Below are 18,807 nucleotides of genomic sequence, written 5' to 3'. Positions count from 1 at the left end.
TGGAAATTTGTTTCAAGTCACATGAAACAGGAGAAACTCAAGAAGATCTATCATCCAGCAGCTCTCAAAACTGGCCAAACTTGAGGTTCTTGACAAAGTGCAGACTCCAAGCAGGGGTGAGGGTTGGGAAGTTGTTATAGCCTTTTGGGGAACCATGGCACATAATCTACCCTGAATTTTACTGATTAAGAAGGAGAGTCCAAGAGCCTAGATTTGTCTGCATACACATGGGGCTTCTGGCTTCCAGTACAATTTTCACCATGTCCAATACAACCTTCTAAAGAAAATTATAAAATGATATAAATGTGGCAAATTCCTATACTATTTAGTGTATTCCCATAAAATATTAAGCACTATGGGCATGCCCATGTTTAAATATCACTCCTCTCTGGCATCTACTCTTCCACCTTCAATAGATCATGGTGATAAGTACTGTCTAGATGTCAGTAAAGATGACTTCATCTTTTGAGTATTTAAAGTGATTTTTGAAAGATGATCTGGATAGTCCAACAGTTTAACTAACAAAAAATCCAGGGAAGCTGAACAAATATCTTCTTTCATCTCTTGACAGATGTCCTTTAACAAACAGACAATCATTTAGTTCAACACTATCTTAACCGAGTCATGTATGTATACAGGTATAAATGACCTTATACCTGTAAAGTATGTAAAACAGTATCTGGCACATAGGGAGAACTAAACAGGTAATAGCTGCTGTCATTAGTGCTCTTATTGTGGTTGTCATTTTTATTTTATTCTTTCCTTGACCCCTTTCCTCCTTTTACAATATCAAACATGGTCCTTAAGGAGGCAGGGAGTTACAGAGAGGAATAGTGCTTATTCTTTTCCTCCTGTTTGCTGATGTAGTCAGGGGATTCTTGGCTTAACACATGAATATCAGATCCAGGGCTTTTTTTTTACACCTGTTTCTGGACTTCTTGCTTCACTCCACTCCTGCTCCCCCCAGTCAAGGCCCATAGGAGAATCTGCTGAAAACATTAATGGCCATTGGAGAAACCAGTACCCTGCTACAGAAGCCAATGAGTGAATGTGCATAGATGTTGAGAAATAAAGGCTAGGTCCTAATCTAATGGTGAGGCTAGAAGATAAAATCTCTTTGTGTAAGGATGGGTGATATTACAGAAATTTTCCTCATTTGCAGCCATAGAAATTCATATTAGATAGCATTTTGGAAAAAATTTATCCCAGGAATTTCAACATTTCAAGATCCTTAGAATTACCAAGAAGAATTACGAAATACAAATTCTTGGGTCTCATCCCATAGAGGCAGCTTTGGTAATCTCTGTTCAGTCCCAGGTTCTGAATTTGTAGTGGCCCCACCGGCACTTCTGACGGTCAGGACTAGCAGTCATTGGGTGGTCTAGTCCTTTGATCTGAGTATATTCCAAGGAGCCTTGAGAATTTCCAGAAGCCCTGGCAGGCCCTCCCAGAGACAGAAGATGAGGAGGCTGAATGGATGGTGCTTTGGGCCCTTCCTTTAATTTGTTTTGTTTGTTTTTTGATTCTTTGTTTTCTAGTTTGTATTATACATTTGGCTTCTGGGTAAGATTTTCTTTAGCAAAAAGGCTGTGGTTCTATTTCCTAAAGCCCATGCTTTGTATCCCAGGGATATAGAGATGCTGTAGGCTGGTACAGACCCAGGTACTGATTACAGAACAGGGAATCAAGAGTGAGGAACTATTCCTTGTCAGTTCTCTCTACCTTTCTGATGTTCAAGGGGGAAGTCTCAGGTTGGTGCTATGTCTTTACCATCCCTTCACATTTAGTTTTCCCTTTTTAACAGTGTGCAGGCCTCAGACTCTGAACCATTGGAAAATAATATCTAGCTGGAATTAAAAATATTGTTTTCTTATATTAATTTTTGCAGTATTTATGGAATCAAGTTTTTAGAACATAAAACTTACAGTTTTTAGTAGTTAAAAGAGTTCCTTGTAAGTAAATTTCTTTATGTAAACAAAATAAATCAGTATAGAACAAAATATTAAATAACAAGAGTATAGTTAGTACAGGCATGTTGACAAAAATTATGATAGTGGTCTTGAAATGACTTAAGATCAGGAAACAGGGATACAGGGAGAAACAAACCAATCTCTTGGTTTACTTGTAAGAAGCCAGCATTGCTTGAGCACCTACAGCATGCAAGGCAATGTACCAGCCTTTTTTCTGTACGTTATTTCCCTTATGCCTCGCACCCCCACCTTGGGAGAGACTCAGTTGTTACCATTGTATGCATGAGAAATCCAAAGTACCAAGAGACAAAGGAAGCCACCTAAATTGACATCACTGAGTATCAAAACTAAGTTTGGGGATAAGGGTTCATTTCCCTTGGAGAGTTCTTTCCATTCTACCTTGTTGTACCCAAAATTCGTGGAGACTCTGAGTTTGTGCAAAGGAACCTCCTCAATGTGTCCTTCTGGGTTTTGGCCAGCAGTTTTACATATTTATAAGGGAAGAGCCTAGCATCTGCCCAAGACCCGCTTTTTAATCTTGTCATTTCACTAACCCAATCGTGGACTGCTGTGTTGTTTGTCAAGTGGCGCTAAACCAAAGCCGAAAGTCTGTTTTAATGAAAGTGTGATCATGGTGCTTTTTAAAAATTAAATATATGCAACCAATCTAATCACCTAAATTTATGTTGCTTGCTGTTAAATTTGGCAAGGAATTTGGCTGGGTAGAAGAGATAAATTCTGTGGCAGAGGATTTTTTCCCCCTTCCTTTTGAATGTAAGATATGGCAGCATTAATTAAACAGGGGAGTTTAATGGTCAGATTTTACCTTCTGCAAAAATATTTTGTGAATCATAAATTTCCCCTGCATTGTTTGGTGCTGCTGGCCTGGAAGAGAGATTTGGCAGCATGTTCTAGGACAGATGACACCAAGTGATTAGCAAGCTGACTTCAGCTGCTGGCAGCCGGGTACTAAAAGAACATGCTAATGTCCTCCATTTTGACATGCCGGCTGGACTTTTTTTTTTTTTTTTCCTGAGGAGCTGGCACTATTTATGATTCCATTTTTATCTTTTAAATGCCATGACAGATGGCAGATTCTTCAGCCAACTCTAATGCCAGGAAATGCAGAAAGCTTGAAAGCACCGTGGCAATGGTGAAATCAGACCAGGCAGACACCCCAGACAAATCTGAGAGTCATTCCCCAAATTTCATGAGAATGGTGGTCATCTTGGCTGCGTGTCCCTCTGTTGGTGGCGGTGGGGGTGGGGGGTGGGGGTTTGCAATAAGGGAATTAAACAAAACAGACCCACAGAAGGAGCTGCCACCTCTATACTACCAGTGTCCTCACCTCAGAGTGGGTATCAACACAGCTTTAAATCTTGAGAATATATTTACCAGACTTTTACTGGATGGGGGGTGCAGCTTTTAGAAGATCCTCTGGTTGACGGCTGCAGACAGCAGCAGTACTGACCTTGTTTCACTTGCTCTGCTAGCTTCATTTTGACTGGGAAACCAACCATAACCATTCACTCTGTCTCTCTCTCTCTCTCTGATAATGTCTCTCTGCCTGGGAGTAGTTTGCATTGTTACTCATGAAAGTGGAATGATGTATTTGATCCAGTCATGTTTAGAAATTGCATCCTTTTCACCCCTGGCTTATTAGCTTTAGGTCAGTGCCGACAGCTGCCTTGGCGTCCCAGCTGGGAGCACCGGCCTCAGTAAACATCTTTCTTACCCTTCCAGGGTCCCTGGCCTGTTTGCCCTCATTCCCATCTGTCTGATGGCAGGCTGCCTATTTCCCATGAGGTCACATCCCAGTCACCAGGAAGAGATGAGTTTGAGGTGGACAGCCAGGGTCGTGAGACAACTTCAGTGCCCTCATAGAAATCACACACACACATCAAGTAAATGCAGTGGTGCTGTCACAGAGCTTTGAGGACCCCTTCCCGAAAGGACATTTTCAGAACCAAGTCTCCAGAGAGGGAAGTCAGAGTCAGATATCAAAAATGGCCACCTTGGATGGAGCCCTGGTGCTCACCTGAGCTCACATTGAATCTCCCTGTCTGTCTTTCCACCCTTTACCCTTTCTTCTCCTTCCTTCTCTGCTGACATTTGACACACTTTTAATGGGGGCACAAAGTCTTTAACCCCACAGTTAATGCGAATACTAAAAAATGCAAGTCCTTTGGCTGGTTTAAAACTCTCTACAAGGATACGTTAGACATAGGGATCTGGTAGGGAACAGAGAGCCACTTTATTTGTGAAAAAGGAGGTGTAAAACACATTCCAGGAGGAGGAAAATGGAAAAGAAGAATTTGGAGGTACTGAGGAGATGCCTAGCCATCTTCTTATCTTGGGTCAGATGAAGAGATGTAGGGGGAAAGGAGAATATGAAAAAAGTAATAGGAAAAAAATAGAATCAAGGCAGCACTCCATGAAAGGCTGTGAAAAAGAGCATCATTTTAAATCCCTAAACATGCATATCTTTGGTATTGTCAGAGTGATTCAAGTAAGAAGTTTCAAGAACACACAGATGTTTTCTAGGTGCACTTTTTGTTTTTTGTAAAAAATTAATTTTATAAATACCTCTTACTCTAGTAACAAAATTGAACAAGTTGCTTAGGATATATTAATCAAAGCTTTAGCTTTACAAAAGGAAATCTGATTGATTTGTTTTAAGGAAACTAATTTGGCTCAGTCTAAAATTCTGAGGGTATTAAATAGCTTTATTCAAACTGTACAAAAATGATGCTATAAATAAAAAAGGAAAAAAAAGATCACATTCCTTTTTCTATGTATCACATGTTTTCCTTGTAAGCAGTCTTAGTAACTAGATAATTTAAAAGCTCAAAAACTTTAGCCTAGCCTTCAAAGCAAAATCTGTACTCAGCCAGCCTCCTCTCTCTTTACTTTTTATCTAATTGTTCTTTTCCTGGACTCCTGTACAGGCAGGCTGGGTGACTTGCTGTGCTCTCCTGGTTTGGTTTCAGGTTCCATCATGGTCAAAAGTAAAGCAACAGGGCGAGGTTGTGGCTCAGTAGTAGAGCACTTGCCTCGCATGTGTGAGGCACTGGGTTTGATTCTCAACATGGCATATAAATTAATAAATAAAAATAGATGTTCAACAGATAAAAATAAAAGTCCAATATATATATTAAAGCAACAAACCTCGAACTCTGAAGGATGAGACATAATTGCAAAGAATGATTTGTTAGTCATATTTGCCAGGTTAGTAAAACAAATATAACCCATGCCTTCTCTAGGTAAAAAAAAAAAACCTGTTAAAGACAGTTTTATATAATTTAATGTTATATTATAGTACAATATTTTTAAAGATTTTTACATGAGTAAACATAAGAGGGTATCCTTCCTTCATGAATATTTCTAACTCTTGTACATGGAGGAAAAACTAATAAGATGTATGTGTTAGTCAGCTTGTCATTTCTATGAACAAAATACTTGACAGGAACAACTTGAAGGAGGAAAGGTTTATTCTAGGATCAGTCCATGGTCTGCTCTGGTCCTGAGGTGAGGCATGACATCATGGCAGGACAGGGCCAGAGGAAAGCTGCCCAGTTCAGGATAGCTGGGAGAGAGAGAGAGAGAGAAAGAGAGAGACGAGAGAGAGAGAGAGAGAGAGAGAGAGAGAGAGAGAGAGAGAGAGAGAAAAAAAGAGAGAGAAAGAGAGAGAGAGAGAGAGAGACCCTTCCTCAGCACATCTCCAGTAACCTACTTCCTCCAATAAGGTCTCACCTTCCAGTAACCCATTAATCCATGGATGAAGTCAGAGCCCCCAAGCCCAACCTCTGAGCATGTAAGACTTTGGGAGACATTTTAGATCCAAACCATAACAACATACAGCTCTGTGATTAATTCTAAATACATTTCTTTGGTCTATGGTACATTTGTTAATCTCATCTGATAGTACTGATTTTCCTAACTTTTTGGAGTTTTAATATTGTGGTTTGTTTGTATAATTTTATAGTAAACTCAATTTTCTTTGAAATTTAAATACTACATTGAAATGTTATAAAGATCATTTAAATTAGTATGATTGTGAGGCGGATTGCAGTGGGTAGGGTATGTTTTAGTGATCAAAATACACAAAAGCACATTACGGTATCACAAGACCAAGATTATAAGAGGATTGACTTACCTTGAATGTGTATCCTTTCAGCTTTCTTTTTATAATTTTGCATTTGTGCTCAGGTGCCACAACTCTTTCTTGGTAGATTGCTAAACCAGCATTTATTAGAAACTCTATGAGATCAAAGGGTGTTGATCAAAACATCTGAGTTCAAGTCCCAGTCCATCTCCTACCTTCCTCATGATTTCCCACAAAATTTTTGAATCTTACTTTTAATCAGGGAAAAAAAATCCTTGTCTACTCTGACTCCTACACATTCTTTTTCTGATTTCTACACATTTTAAAAAGAGCATTCAAACCATAAGAAACAAGCACCTGTTATATTATTGTTGAGTTGAATGGTACTTGGTGATCATCTGATTCATTCCATGAAATTTACGGAAGAGGGAAAATGAGAACCAGAAAGGGGAGATGAGTTAGGTAAGATTACATGTCTGATTAATGTGCTCTTCTTTTAGGAGATTTACCAAGAAAACACAAATAGAATGAGTTAAGCAATTTCTGTCTATTCAGCTCTTCATTATATTGGTTCTCCAACTCTTAGTCTTAAAAATTTAGGTTATTAACATTTCCAAGAAAAAGTACAATTGCAAAATTTTAATTACATAAAGTGAGTATACCCTTGAAACTCCTATAATGGGTCTGGTTGGATGTGTATAATTCCTATTTGGGACAGGGAATAACACTAAGTAGTGACAAGCCTACCTCTTCCATCCCAAGAATCCATCACCAAAGTTTCTGAGAAAATACACCTGGTCATAGAATGGTCAATTTATATGTTACCCAGTGATTGGTTTAATGATAGAAAGGCATCTTCTGAAAGATCTGTCCTTGATTTTTCTTATGAGGCACAGTACGACATATCTTTTAGTAAAGGTGTGTATTATTATCGTTTCATTCCAGTAGATGGTGACACAAGAATCCATGCTGAAGGCTGCCTTGCCTCTCTTTGCCAGATTCATCGTCAGCAACGGACTGTGGACCAAGCATGGGGTGTTTGAGATCACACTGGAGACTGTAGACAGAGCCTTGCCTGTGGTCACCAGGAACAAGGGGATGAGGCTGGCCGAGGGGGCCATGGGCCTGCTTTCTCCTGACCTCCTCCAGCTGACTGACCCTGACACTCCTGCCGAAAACCTCACCTTCCTCCTGGTCCAGCTCCCACAGCACGGCCGGCTCTACCTGCGGGGAACTGTACTGCTTCGACACAACTTCACCCAGTGGGATGTGGACAGCGGGAATGTGGCCTATCAGCACTCTGGAGGCAGCTCCCAGATTGACCACTTCACTTTCATGGCCACAGATAGGACACACCAAGGCTTTGTTGTGGATGGGAGGGTGCTAGAAGAGCCTGTTCCATTCACCATTCAGGTAAGTATGGCGATTGTGCAGTCCCAGGCAGGGATATGAGGAAAGTAGCTTTAACCTTTATTTCCTTCCCATTTCCAGTCAGATATGGATTGTGCATCTACAGCATGCCAGGTACATTCATGTGACTAAAACAATGTGGTCCCTGTATATGGCCTAGGGACTGACCTTAGGAGTGGGCAGTAGTATAGAAAGGAACAACATGAGCCTCAGAGTCAGACAAACTTAGGTTTGAATTCCTGCTTTGTCACATATTTGCTGTGTGACTTTAAAAGTTTCTTTAGCTCTGCTGGATCTACCTTTCCTTCCTTGAAAAACATGCCTTCGGCACTATGATAGGAATTAAATAAGATTCGGTGTCCAAGGCACTAGCATGTGGCCTGAAACATATTTGATATTCAGTTATAAGACATGAATAACTATGCTATTATTATTGGTCCATATCATCTACTGGAATTTTACAGTTTTCCTGTGTGTGTGTGTGTGTGTGTGTGTGTGTGTGCTTGCACAGGCACACATGTGCAAATGTGTCGTGAGGATCAAATCCAGTGCCTGATGTGCGCTAAGCATGCCCTCTATTTCTGAGCTATATCCCCAGCCTTCTCTTTTCAACTAAACATACGAAAACTTACAAGACAGAATTTCTATTACCTGTACAACAATAATGAACATAATAATAGCAGCAGCTACAATTATTGTTAACTGAAGATCAGACCCACTTCACGTGAATCTCTTTTGGTTCTCATAAAAGTCCTATGAAGTATGCTTTGTTATCTACATTTTAGAGATGAAGGAACTGAGGTTCAGAAGTTCAATAATTTGATCCAATACATACAAAGACCTCAAGTCTTTCTGATCCCCAATTCTGTGTTCTTTCTCTGGCACTACACCTCCACTTTTGTTGACTTTTACAATGATTCCTGAAGGGTACAATGTGTTTTTTCTTCTTTTAATCAAAGCACATCAAGTATGTTCTGGCTCTGCAACCCTGGAATCTACCCTCCTTGGGTGGAGTTCACCCCTTTCTACACACTTCCACCAATGGCAAAATATGTATAATTTTGCCTCTTTGTTCAGAGTACTCTCTGACTAGTAAAATAATCATTTTTTCCTTGCTCTTTAGTCTCTATGTTAGTTAGAATTTTCTATAAAAACACAGAATAGACTGTGTGTGTGTGTGTGTGTATGTGTGTAAATGATACACAGTATGCACATATCTATACCTTTATCTATGGGTATAGAGATAATATAGATACATGTAGAAAGTCTGAGAGAGACACAGAGAGAGGTTGATCTCCTTTAAAGAACTGGTTCATGCTACTGCAGAGCCTGGCATATCCAAGATACCTAGAGCAGGCTGGCTGATAAAAATTCTAGCAGGAGATGATGTTGAAGCCTTGAGTCCAAGGGTGCTCTTGGACAAGTTCCTTCCTCTTTGCGGGAACTTGGTCTTTTCTTGTAAGGCCTGCAATGGATTGGATGAGGCCCACTCACACTACAGAGAGCAATCTGCTTTACTCAAAAGTCTACTGATTAAAACATTAATTGCCTCTAAAGCAGAGCCTAGCAGTGTTGACACATACAATTAACCTTCACAGTCTCTATCTAAGGCAGGGAGTCATGGTAACATCGAGTAGGTACTGGATTGTCTTTGGCATGAGGGAGGTCTGGGAAACGTAAGGAGATGATGATGTGCTGGGAAAGAAGAGAAGGTTTTGATGTCACTGATACAATATGTGAGAAGTAAGTTGTACTTTTAAAAACCATTGCTTTCGTTTATTTTTAAATTAATGTCTTAATTGTTATTAGTTCCTTCCCATTCTTTGGGTCATTAGTATCTTTTTCTTGATTTCTCACTTTCCACTCCAGTTTGAGAAGTGTCACCTGCCACAGTGAATAGTTTTATGGTCTGTTTGGCTGCAGATTTATAAGAGTTATAAATTCTGTGTGCAGACATAAGAGTTCCTTCCTATAGTTCAGAGCAGAGATGGAAAAGTTGGGTAGAGTTTGGAGAATGTACCAGAATTTAAATCAGGTCTCTCCCAACACCAGCAACTTGTTTTAAGGACCTTGCTCTAATAGAGTTATCTCTTGGAAGTTGTGGAATTTACTGATAGAAAAATGTTGGATATATGTTGTAAGGCTTATTTTCCATCAAAAGAACAAGGTTTTCCTTTAAAAAACAGTATTATTATGTGTAAAAGCCTCATGAGAAGAGCCTCATACTTTGTTCTCAAATGCCTATGAAGCTCCTGCTCTCTCCGAGTAGTGGTAACGCGGTTAGGAAGTGACAGGCCCTTTCAGCAGTGTAGGAGAGATGGCACCCTTGTCTACTGACTGTAAGAGTTCTTTCTGCTGAGACAATATGACCTCAACTGCCACTGAGTGATGAATTAGTCCAAATAAATCTACTAAGCATGAGTGAACAACTTTTATGGTGGTACCTGGGTAATGGAGGGCAAGAATACATGCAAACCACAGATGGACTTGACTGATACCAGCAGGCATAACCTAACATTCATCATGTCCATCAACCAATATTGATGCAACCTGTAGTCCTCTTATAGAGGGGGACAGGGTTTGGGGTGAAGGAGAAAGGAGCCTGCCTGTGTTCTATGGTTCTGGCATAGGTGGGATGTTTTGCATAAATCTAACACAAGTTATCATGGGATGTAGTCTGTTTTAAAAGTCTTGCCCTCCAGCATTTAGAAATGCTTCTGGTATACTGATCCAGAAGACCTGCTTTTGAAGAAGCCAGAAGTTTAATAAGACAAGGGTATATTTGAGCCTGAGAATGCCCAGAGACACAACAGGAGACCATGTAACTAAAGTTCAGATATTATTATTTTTTAAACAAAACACTACAACAAGCATTGATTGCATTTTTAACACTTGCTTTTAAAGAAAATGTGACATCAAAAAAATTAAAACAACCATCCTACATTCAGCTCTTGATTGTCTTCGGGGATTTCTTACATGGCACTCTGTCCATGAGCCATCTCTCTTACTGGCCATCATGGGGGTGGGAGCTTCTCTGGAAAAACTGAAAAATAACTTATTATTACTTATTCATCTTATCATAATATACAAGAATATGTAGGATGTTACCATTGACATGAATTCTTTGGTTCACTAGGGTGAACTAAGGCTTATGATAGTATCATTTGGGGGTAAGAAAAAATCGGGAATTGTGAGATGAGGAGTGGGTTGAATGATGGCAGTACTCTTGTGCCCATTTTCTGGTACTGATGTTGAATTTGTGTTCATTTATCCAAACCTGTTCATCCCTAACAACCACGGTCATTTTCAAGATGGACTGAGCTCCATGCCACCACACCTGGACGAAGTCCTTTGTAGAGTTAGAACACATGCTCCTGTTCCCACTCATGATGGATCGCCCTTCCACGTCCTCACAAAACCAAGCTACTTTGTGTCACGTGGTCCTCATTCTCAATGAAACAAGTATGAAAAAAAAATCATTTCACAATTTTCTTATTGTTTTAGTCAGCTGTTTTGCTGCTGTGACTAAAAGACCTAACCAGAACCATTGTAGAGGAGGAAAAGTTTATTTGGGGGCTCATGGTTTCAGAGGTCTTAGTCTATAGACAGCTGGTTGCATTCCTTGGGGCTCAAGGTGAGGCGGAAGAGTGTGGTGGAGGAAAATGGCTCACACGATGAACAGGAAGCAGAGAGAGACACTCCATTCCAGATAATAAAATATGTACCCAAAAGGCACACCTCCAATGACTCACCTCCTCCATCTGCACCCTTCTCACCACCAGTCACCACTTGGGTAATCCCATCAGGGGATTAATTCACTGACTGGGTTAAGGCTCTCATAACCCAATTATTGCTCCTCTAAACCTTTTTGTGTCGTCCCACACATGAACTTTTGGGGAACACCTCACATCCAAACCATAACAGTTCTATGGAATTTCTATTTTTATTCAACATTTTCACCATTTGAACAAAAGCATGTTAAAAAAAATCTATGTATTCTTGAACCTTTATAACTGTTTCTATAAATCATTGAACACTGAAAAAATATGGAAATCCTTTTGTTGTACTAATATTAAGTATGCAATGTAATTCTTGTATTTGTTCAAGGAATATTCCCTGGGCTTTGGTATGGCCCAGGCCTTGAGCCATGGTGTTTTGCCCTCATGCAACTTACATCCTGTGGGAGAGTCAGACATTAGACAAACTTAGCTTGGCAGAAACTTGGCTTTTGTTCCAGACACTGGTATTCACTGAGGATATTGTGAACTAGATAGTCTTCAGCAGAAATCAACAAATGAGCATGAGCAACCTGAAATTTGAGTTTGTCATTGTTGGACCACGAAAGCCCTACAGCCCATGGGGTGAGGAAACCTTTTTGGATAACATTGTACATAATTATTGATGATTCAGGTGGAGCATTTGGATAAAATAGCCCCCCGGATCACACTCTTGCGTTCCCCTTCACAAGTGGGACTCCTGAAAAATGGCTATTATGGGATTTACATCACTTCCCGAGTGTTGAAGGCATCGGACCCTGACACTGAGGACCATCAGATAATCTTTAAGATTTTACGAGGCCCACTACACGGACATTTGGAGAACACAACAACAGGTACTGGCTTCCTTAATCCTTTTAACTGCCCATTTTAAAATACCCAGTGGCTGGCAGGACTGGAGAGTAATTTAATTAAGGGCAGGTCCGTTTGGTAAACACTCTCCAGGGCTTACTGATACGTGCAGCTTATAAATCAATATTGGTGCTAAAGAGGGTTTGAAGCTAAATTCACCTTGACAGGAGAATCAGAAACTGATATACAGCTGTTTGCTGTTTATAGTTATTTTTTTAACAGCCAGATTGTAATATATTCAGAAGAACCCACAGTGCCAGGGCCAGATTCATATTTGTAACTAATGTTTACTTCTGTCATGAATTCTAAATGATATGTGTCCTTTAAAAAATGAGTTTCCTAACAGTTTTTCTGTATTGTATATTATTTCTACTTTATGAAGACAATGATCATAATATATAACTAAACAGGATGGTTCAGAATTATAGATATTTATTACTACATCTTCCTGCTACTCTTCCCAATATTTTTATATTTTTAAAGGCAAATATTTCTGGAGAATAGTAAATGTAAAGCTTAATTTGGGTTCATTGCATTTGAATTTTAAGATAAGTTGCAGCAATGTTAATTATTTTTTTCAATGTACTTTGGCTAATCTCTGAAGCTGTGTTTCAAATAAAATAGTCATACAGTTTTATCAGCTCTAATGTAATGTTTTGATGATTATCCATGAGATTTATTGATTTCTTTTTTTGTAGGTGAATTTATCCATGAGAAATTTAGCCAAAAGGACTTATACAGTAAGACCATTCTTTACATCATAAACCCATCTTTGGAAGTAAATTCAGATATCGTGGAATTTCAAATCATGGACCCCACAGGGAATTCTGCCACTCCTCAAATGTAAATTCTTTTGATTATTCAAAAGTCCTGCTTGAAATATCCAAAATGTATCTGATTTTAAAAGTGAAATGATCTTTTCAAACACAATCTAAGAACATAAATTGATAGACCATTTCATAAGCTCATAGAATTTTGGAAAAGGAAATTTCTTTTGATTACTGCCTAGTAATGGAAAGCTAATAACCTCACAGAGTATGGAAACGTTAAAGGCAAGTTGTACAGTGTCATTCATGTTGTGTGTGGAAATGCACACTTCCACACACACAGGTACTGTCCTGCCAGTTCTCTGGTATCCAGGGCTGATCTTGCTGGCGCATGTGTAAACCTGCAGCCAGATGTCACTCTAGGACCATTTTAGTAACTATAGTCGCCTAAAATATCTACGACAGGGAAGAATGAAGCACTGAAGAAGGGTTGGCCAAACATCTTGTCTCACCAAAAATGAAACCAAACCAATACTTTAAACTGCCTTCACAAGTTGATAAGTCTACTACAGATAAGATAGAGTGAGGAGGAAGATAGTCTTGGGTATAAAGTGACATTTGGAAGTATGTAAAATGTACAATGCTAAGAATAACAAGTTCTCAGAATTAGCAAGATTAATAGGCTATAGTAATTTCACAGACTGGTTCCCTACTATAGATTTCTCTGGAATATAGACCTTGAATGATTGATTAACTGGCACATGGTCATAAAATGGTCAGTTTACTTCTTGGGTGTGATTTTTCCTTTTTTATTTGATGCCTTTCCCAGACACCTCGAAGAAAAGTTGTTATTCATTCTTGTTTTAATATTCATCATATCTTATACGTACTTAACTACACATGAGTACAGTTCTTCTATAGTCCCTTTATAATAAAATATGATCAAAGGAGGAGAAGAAAACTGAGAAACCCTTCTCACTTTTCATTCTTTTTCTTCCCCATCTTGAATTGCAGTTCCAACATTTGCCAGCAGAGGTCTGTATAGTCATTGGTAGGAAAAATTGGTGCCCATAACTGCGTTCCCACAGTCCCACCTCCATTTCCCTGATAAAGTACAGTTCCTCGCCCAGATTTATAGACTCCACAGACTTTTTCTAAGTGGCTAGTATATGCCAGGCACATATAAAGCTGGGAAATAGGAGTGAACAAGCAAGACCTGGCCTCTGAAATTAAAATATATTCCTGAAGTTATAAAACTAAAATGAATGACCCCCTCCCCATTAAATGCCTTTGCCTAAGAGAAAGGATTCCTCATATCATTATATATATTCTATATAAATTTCGTGTGTGTGTGTGTGTGTGTGTGTGTGTGTTTGTGTCTATCTACTGGGGGTTTTACCACTAAGTTACATCCCCATCTCTTTTTTTAGGTTGAGACATGTTCTCCCTAAATTGCTCAGGCTGGACCTTGAACTTGTTAACCTCCTACTCTACCTTCTGAATAGCTGGAATTACAGGTGTGGGCCAAGAGATCTCCACAAGTATCACATCCTTTAAAGAAAGCATACCAACTATTTGCAACTCCAAATAAATTCTGTAATTCTTAAGAAAACTTTTTTAAAAATTCTATTCCAAAAATGATAAATTGGCATTATTTGGTTTAACAGGTTTTTTTAATAGTTTAACTCGAAAAACATAATATTGATTCAGACTTGTCACTGACCAATTGCTGACCTCTTGTCCTCCACATGTGAATGTAAGGTAGATAGTAATCTTCTTTCCCTAGCAGTGGCAGTAGATTGATATTGCTTCACCCATGTGCCCTTTTTATTCCTTGTTGTTACCAAGGACATTGCTTCTTGAGGATGATTTATGTTTTAAAATAACCCTAAAAGTCATGTGAGAATCACAGCAAAATCTACTTAGTGCAGTGATAATCTTAATTGAGGCTATTTTAAAGAGTCTCCTGCTTGTGCTGGGCATCAGTTTTCATGTACCTAGGCTGAAGATGCTTCTAATTCAAATCTAAGCAATTGGAAACAATGCTACAATATACGTCTACCCAGGACGAAATACAGAAATAACTTTGATTTGACTCTGATGCACTTTAGGTTATTTTCTTTAGAGTGGGCAGAAGGAGGTAGAACTCAGTATTTATCTTTACAATTTTTTACTGGAATATTTGCTGCCTCCCCAATCTCATTTTTAAGTCAATATTTCCTAGAACTTGGTGCACATTTTTCTGATAAGAAACAATGTTCTGAATAGTGGTTTATCTTCTCAAGACAACCAGCAATAGCCTAGCTATATGTACAATGTAAGTCACTGGCATTTGTAATTTAATTTTTTTCCCTCTATTTCATGCTATTCATTCAATAACCACAACCACCTGAGCTAGGTACCATTATAATCCAACATACAGATGAGAAAACTGTAGCACAGAGCCGGGAAGTAACTTTTTCCAGCTTAATGCAATTAATGAGTGAGGGAGCTGGAATTCAGCCCAGGAAGTGTGGCTTAAGAGTGCACTGTTTTCCCACTGTGCTAACTAACAAACTTCTTGTCCACTTTTAACAACTGCTAAGATGACTAAGGGAATCCAACAGGAGGTTTATTGCCCTTGCCCTTCTTTTTCTGCAGACCTTGGTTGGCCAGGCAGCAAGAAAGAAAAAAATTCTTACCTGTCAAGATTATTTTCGTTTTTAAATATGAATTATAAGTATCCCTAGGAATTATGGTATAGATAATAGATAATAAACCACTGGACTTGGAGCTGAAGGACAGAATCTGAGTTCTAGTTCTTCCATTCGCCTAGTTACCTTCTGTGAAACAGGACAATACCACAATTTAGAGGAAACAAGTGAGATAAAATATATGAAAGTCTCTTGTGTACTTTAAGTCCTTAACAAATTCGACTTGGGGTGATGCTTACTATTGTTGTTAATTCGTGTGGGTGTTTGTGTTAATTCAGTTGACTGAAGAAGTATTCTGGAAACATTTGCTGGATTTGAAAGTTCAGCTCTAATTAGAAATTGATTCTGGGGTGATTCACAGTCTGTACAATCATATGATTATTAATCAATAAGCCAAATGCTGTGTCATGCTATTGTAGTATTTCTATGTAGTGTCAGTCCTGAAGGATCAGTCGAGATTTTATTTTACAAATATAGGGCAATGTTGTTTTAGGTGAAATTAATCAAGTTATTGCCAGCTGACTAATTTCCATGTTTTTTTTTAAATTTAACTGCATCACATTCCAGAATCATCAAGATGTTTGCATGGATTGGGATCCCTGAGACAGGGGTATCATTATGTAGCAGATTTCAACCTAACCAGGCTATGGAACTACCATTCCCCATCCCCTCTCCAGAAAAGCTTGGGGAACAAATTTTTTTTTATCAAATACATTTGGAAGATACTTTGTTGTAAATAGAAATTATTTAATAACACTGAAATCCTTGGGCGGTTTGCTTAAGTTTGCTTAAGGATTTAGATTTGGCTATGAGCCTAAATTTCAGGTGCTATGCTAGGTGCTTTCACATGTGTTATCTCATTTAAACTACAAAACATAATCACGTGAGGGCAATAAGGAAATTGGGCTCAAAAGATTATCCCAAGGTCACGGGAAGACTTAACAGAGATGAAAATGAACCTTGCCCTGCAGACCTCAAAGAAGACACACTGAAGTGTGGCTCACTCACAAGCTTGAGTATTCTCTAGTCCAAGATATTCTGCAGGACCCTAAGGTGATCTGCAGGACCCCCAAACTAAGATACGCAGGACTCACATGGCTCATTGAAAACACCATTGTAGGCCACAATTTTCCTAATATATCTTCCATGTAAACCTTTTCCTTGTGCCCACTGAAAATAATTAACTTCAAAAGAATTGTTGATCCATGCTGATGTTCTTGGTAACTCTGTGGCTGCTTCTCCACTGTGATTCCCATCCTCCCTCTAACAGCCTACATCCTGGCTGTTCTAATATTCATTCTTGGCTTGGGAAGAGAAGGGATGGAAGAAGTAAAAAGGAATTTTTATCAGGCAAACTTTGTAATGTTTGAGCAGCTTTTATGAAACACCTTGTAGGGGAAGAGGTTGAAACTATTGGCTTGCTAGTGCCTGCCCATTACCTGCAAGCCAGAATGTGATTGTCTCTAGACTAGATCTTAGGAAAGCACAGAGGAAGGAAAAGAAAATGCCACTTATTAAGCACCCACTGTGTACAGGTGCTTTATATATATTAACTAATTTTGATCATAATCATGTGACATGAGCATAATTCTTCTCATTTTAAGATAATGAAAACTTGAGCCTGGAGAGACTGAGGAACTGACCATATTCACACACTAATAACTAGTTGCAAGGTGTGTTCCCCCCAAAGAACTTGTTTTGAGTACTCGTTATAGTGCTTCTTGGCTAAGCACTGTTTCCCCATTATCGAGGGAAAATGAAAAAACTGAAAACAGGTGTTCAAAGCATTAGATTGTGGAGCTTAATAGCATCATCTTTGAATTGAAAAATCTTAAACCGAATTTGAAAGAATATTTTTTAACATTTTAATTTTCTGAAGTCATGCTACTTGATTACAAATGAAGATCTACTTATAATAATAAAAAATTGAACCACAATTTCTATAAAACATTTTACTGAGAAGCTAATAGTTAATTAGCACTCATGGAGGTTTATTTAACCCCTTTGAAGTAGGAAGCCATCCTTATTACACTTTGGGAAGTAAGGAAACTGAGGCATACAGAGGCTAAGTACCTTTTTCACAGACTCTTATTAACCTAGATTAATGTCCCAAATCCCAAACTGGTGTTTCAACCCAAGATGTTTCAGTTCCTTCATGTAAATGAATCAAATGGTCACAAAATAAAATATCAGAAAGTACAGATTTCTTGCTCTGGAACAGAGTCTCTCAACCTCGGTACTATTGGCATTTTGGAAGGGATAGTTCTTTGTTGTGGGGCAACATCCTGTGTACTGCAGGATCCCTGGCCTCTACCCACTGAATGCCAGTACCAGCCTCTTGCCAGTTGTGGCAATCAGCACTTGTCTCCGGACATTGCCAAATGTTGAGAACGACACATACCCTTTAGAAAACAATGTGTGAGAAATCGTGATTTATGATGGAATGCCTTCATCAATGTCACCTTTCTCCCCAATGAAGTGTAATAGTAGTCAAAGAATCCAGAGTAAGTCAGGGTTAAAAAGAACTTGCAAGAATCTTCTAGCCTAGATTTTTTTTAAAAAGCTGTATGAAAGATGATGTTAATAAGGTTGGGGAATAAAAAACATTTTTAATTTATTTTAGCATATAACTTTTTTATTAAATTATTTTTTATTATAATTTGTTATATATGATGGCAGAATACAATTCATTTCATATTACACATGTAGAGCACAATTTTTCAAGTCAATGGTTGTACACAAAGTATTTTCACACCATTTGTGTCTTTATACACATGTACTTAGGGTAATGATGTCTAACTCATTCCACCATCTTTCCTACCCCCTGCCCCCTCCATTTCCCTCCCTCCCCTTTGTCCTAAGCTAAAGTTTCTCCAATCCTCCTATGCCCCCTCCCCCATCCCCATTATGAGTCAGCATCCGCATATCAAAGAAAACACTTGGCCTTTGGTTTTTGGAATTGGCTTGCTTCACTTAGCATTATATCCTCCAATTCCATCCATTTGCCTGCAAATGCCATGATTTTATTCTCTTTTATTGCTGAGTAATGTTCCATTGTGTATATATACCAAAGTTTCCTTATCCATTCATCTACTGAAGGGCGTCTGGGTTGGTTCCACAATTTAGCTGTTGTGAATTGTGCTGCTATAAACATTGATGTGGCTGTGTCCCTGTAGTATGCTGTTTTTAAGTCCTTTGGGTATAAACCGAGAAGTGGGATAGCTGGGTCAAACG

At 38.8% G+C, this 18,807-nt stretch overlaps 2 protein-coding genes across 2 annotated transcripts in view; both read left to right on the top strand.

Moving 5' to 3' along the window:
- Window positions 1-3,854, top strand: part of LOC113189689 (FRAS1-related extracellular matrix protein 1) — an 83,398-nt gene extending 79,544 nt beyond the window's left edge. The window contains exon 25 of the mRNA XM_077797334.1: window positions 3,758-3,854. Coding sequence (XP_077653460.1) covers window positions 3,758-3,854 — 97 coding nt within the window. The remainder of the gene's footprint in view (window positions 1-3,757) is intronic.
- The window catches only part of LOC144254549 (FRAS1-related extracellular matrix protein 1-like), a 47,259-nt gene that overhangs the window by 758 nt on the left and 27,694 nt on the right, over window positions 1-18,807 (top strand). Inside the window, exons 2-4 of the mRNA XM_077797856.1 lie at window positions 7,024-7,488; window positions 11,896-12,097; window positions 12,812-12,956. Of these exons, the coding sequence (XP_077653982.1) occupies window positions 7,024-7,488; window positions 11,896-12,097; window positions 12,812-12,956 (812 nt within the window). The remainder of the gene's footprint in view (window positions 1-7,023; window positions 7,489-11,895; window positions 12,098-12,811; window positions 12,957-18,807) is intronic.

The sequence above is a fragment of the Urocitellus parryii genome, chromosome 4 (genome assembly GCF_045843805.1).
Source record: "Urocitellus parryii isolate mUroPar1 chromosome 4, mUroPar1.hap1, whole genome shotgun sequence".
Lineage (NCBI taxonomy): Eukaryota > Metazoa > Chordata > Mammalia > Rodentia > Sciuridae > Urocitellus > Urocitellus parryii.
This window is presented reverse-complemented; position numbering and strand designations above follow the sequence as displayed.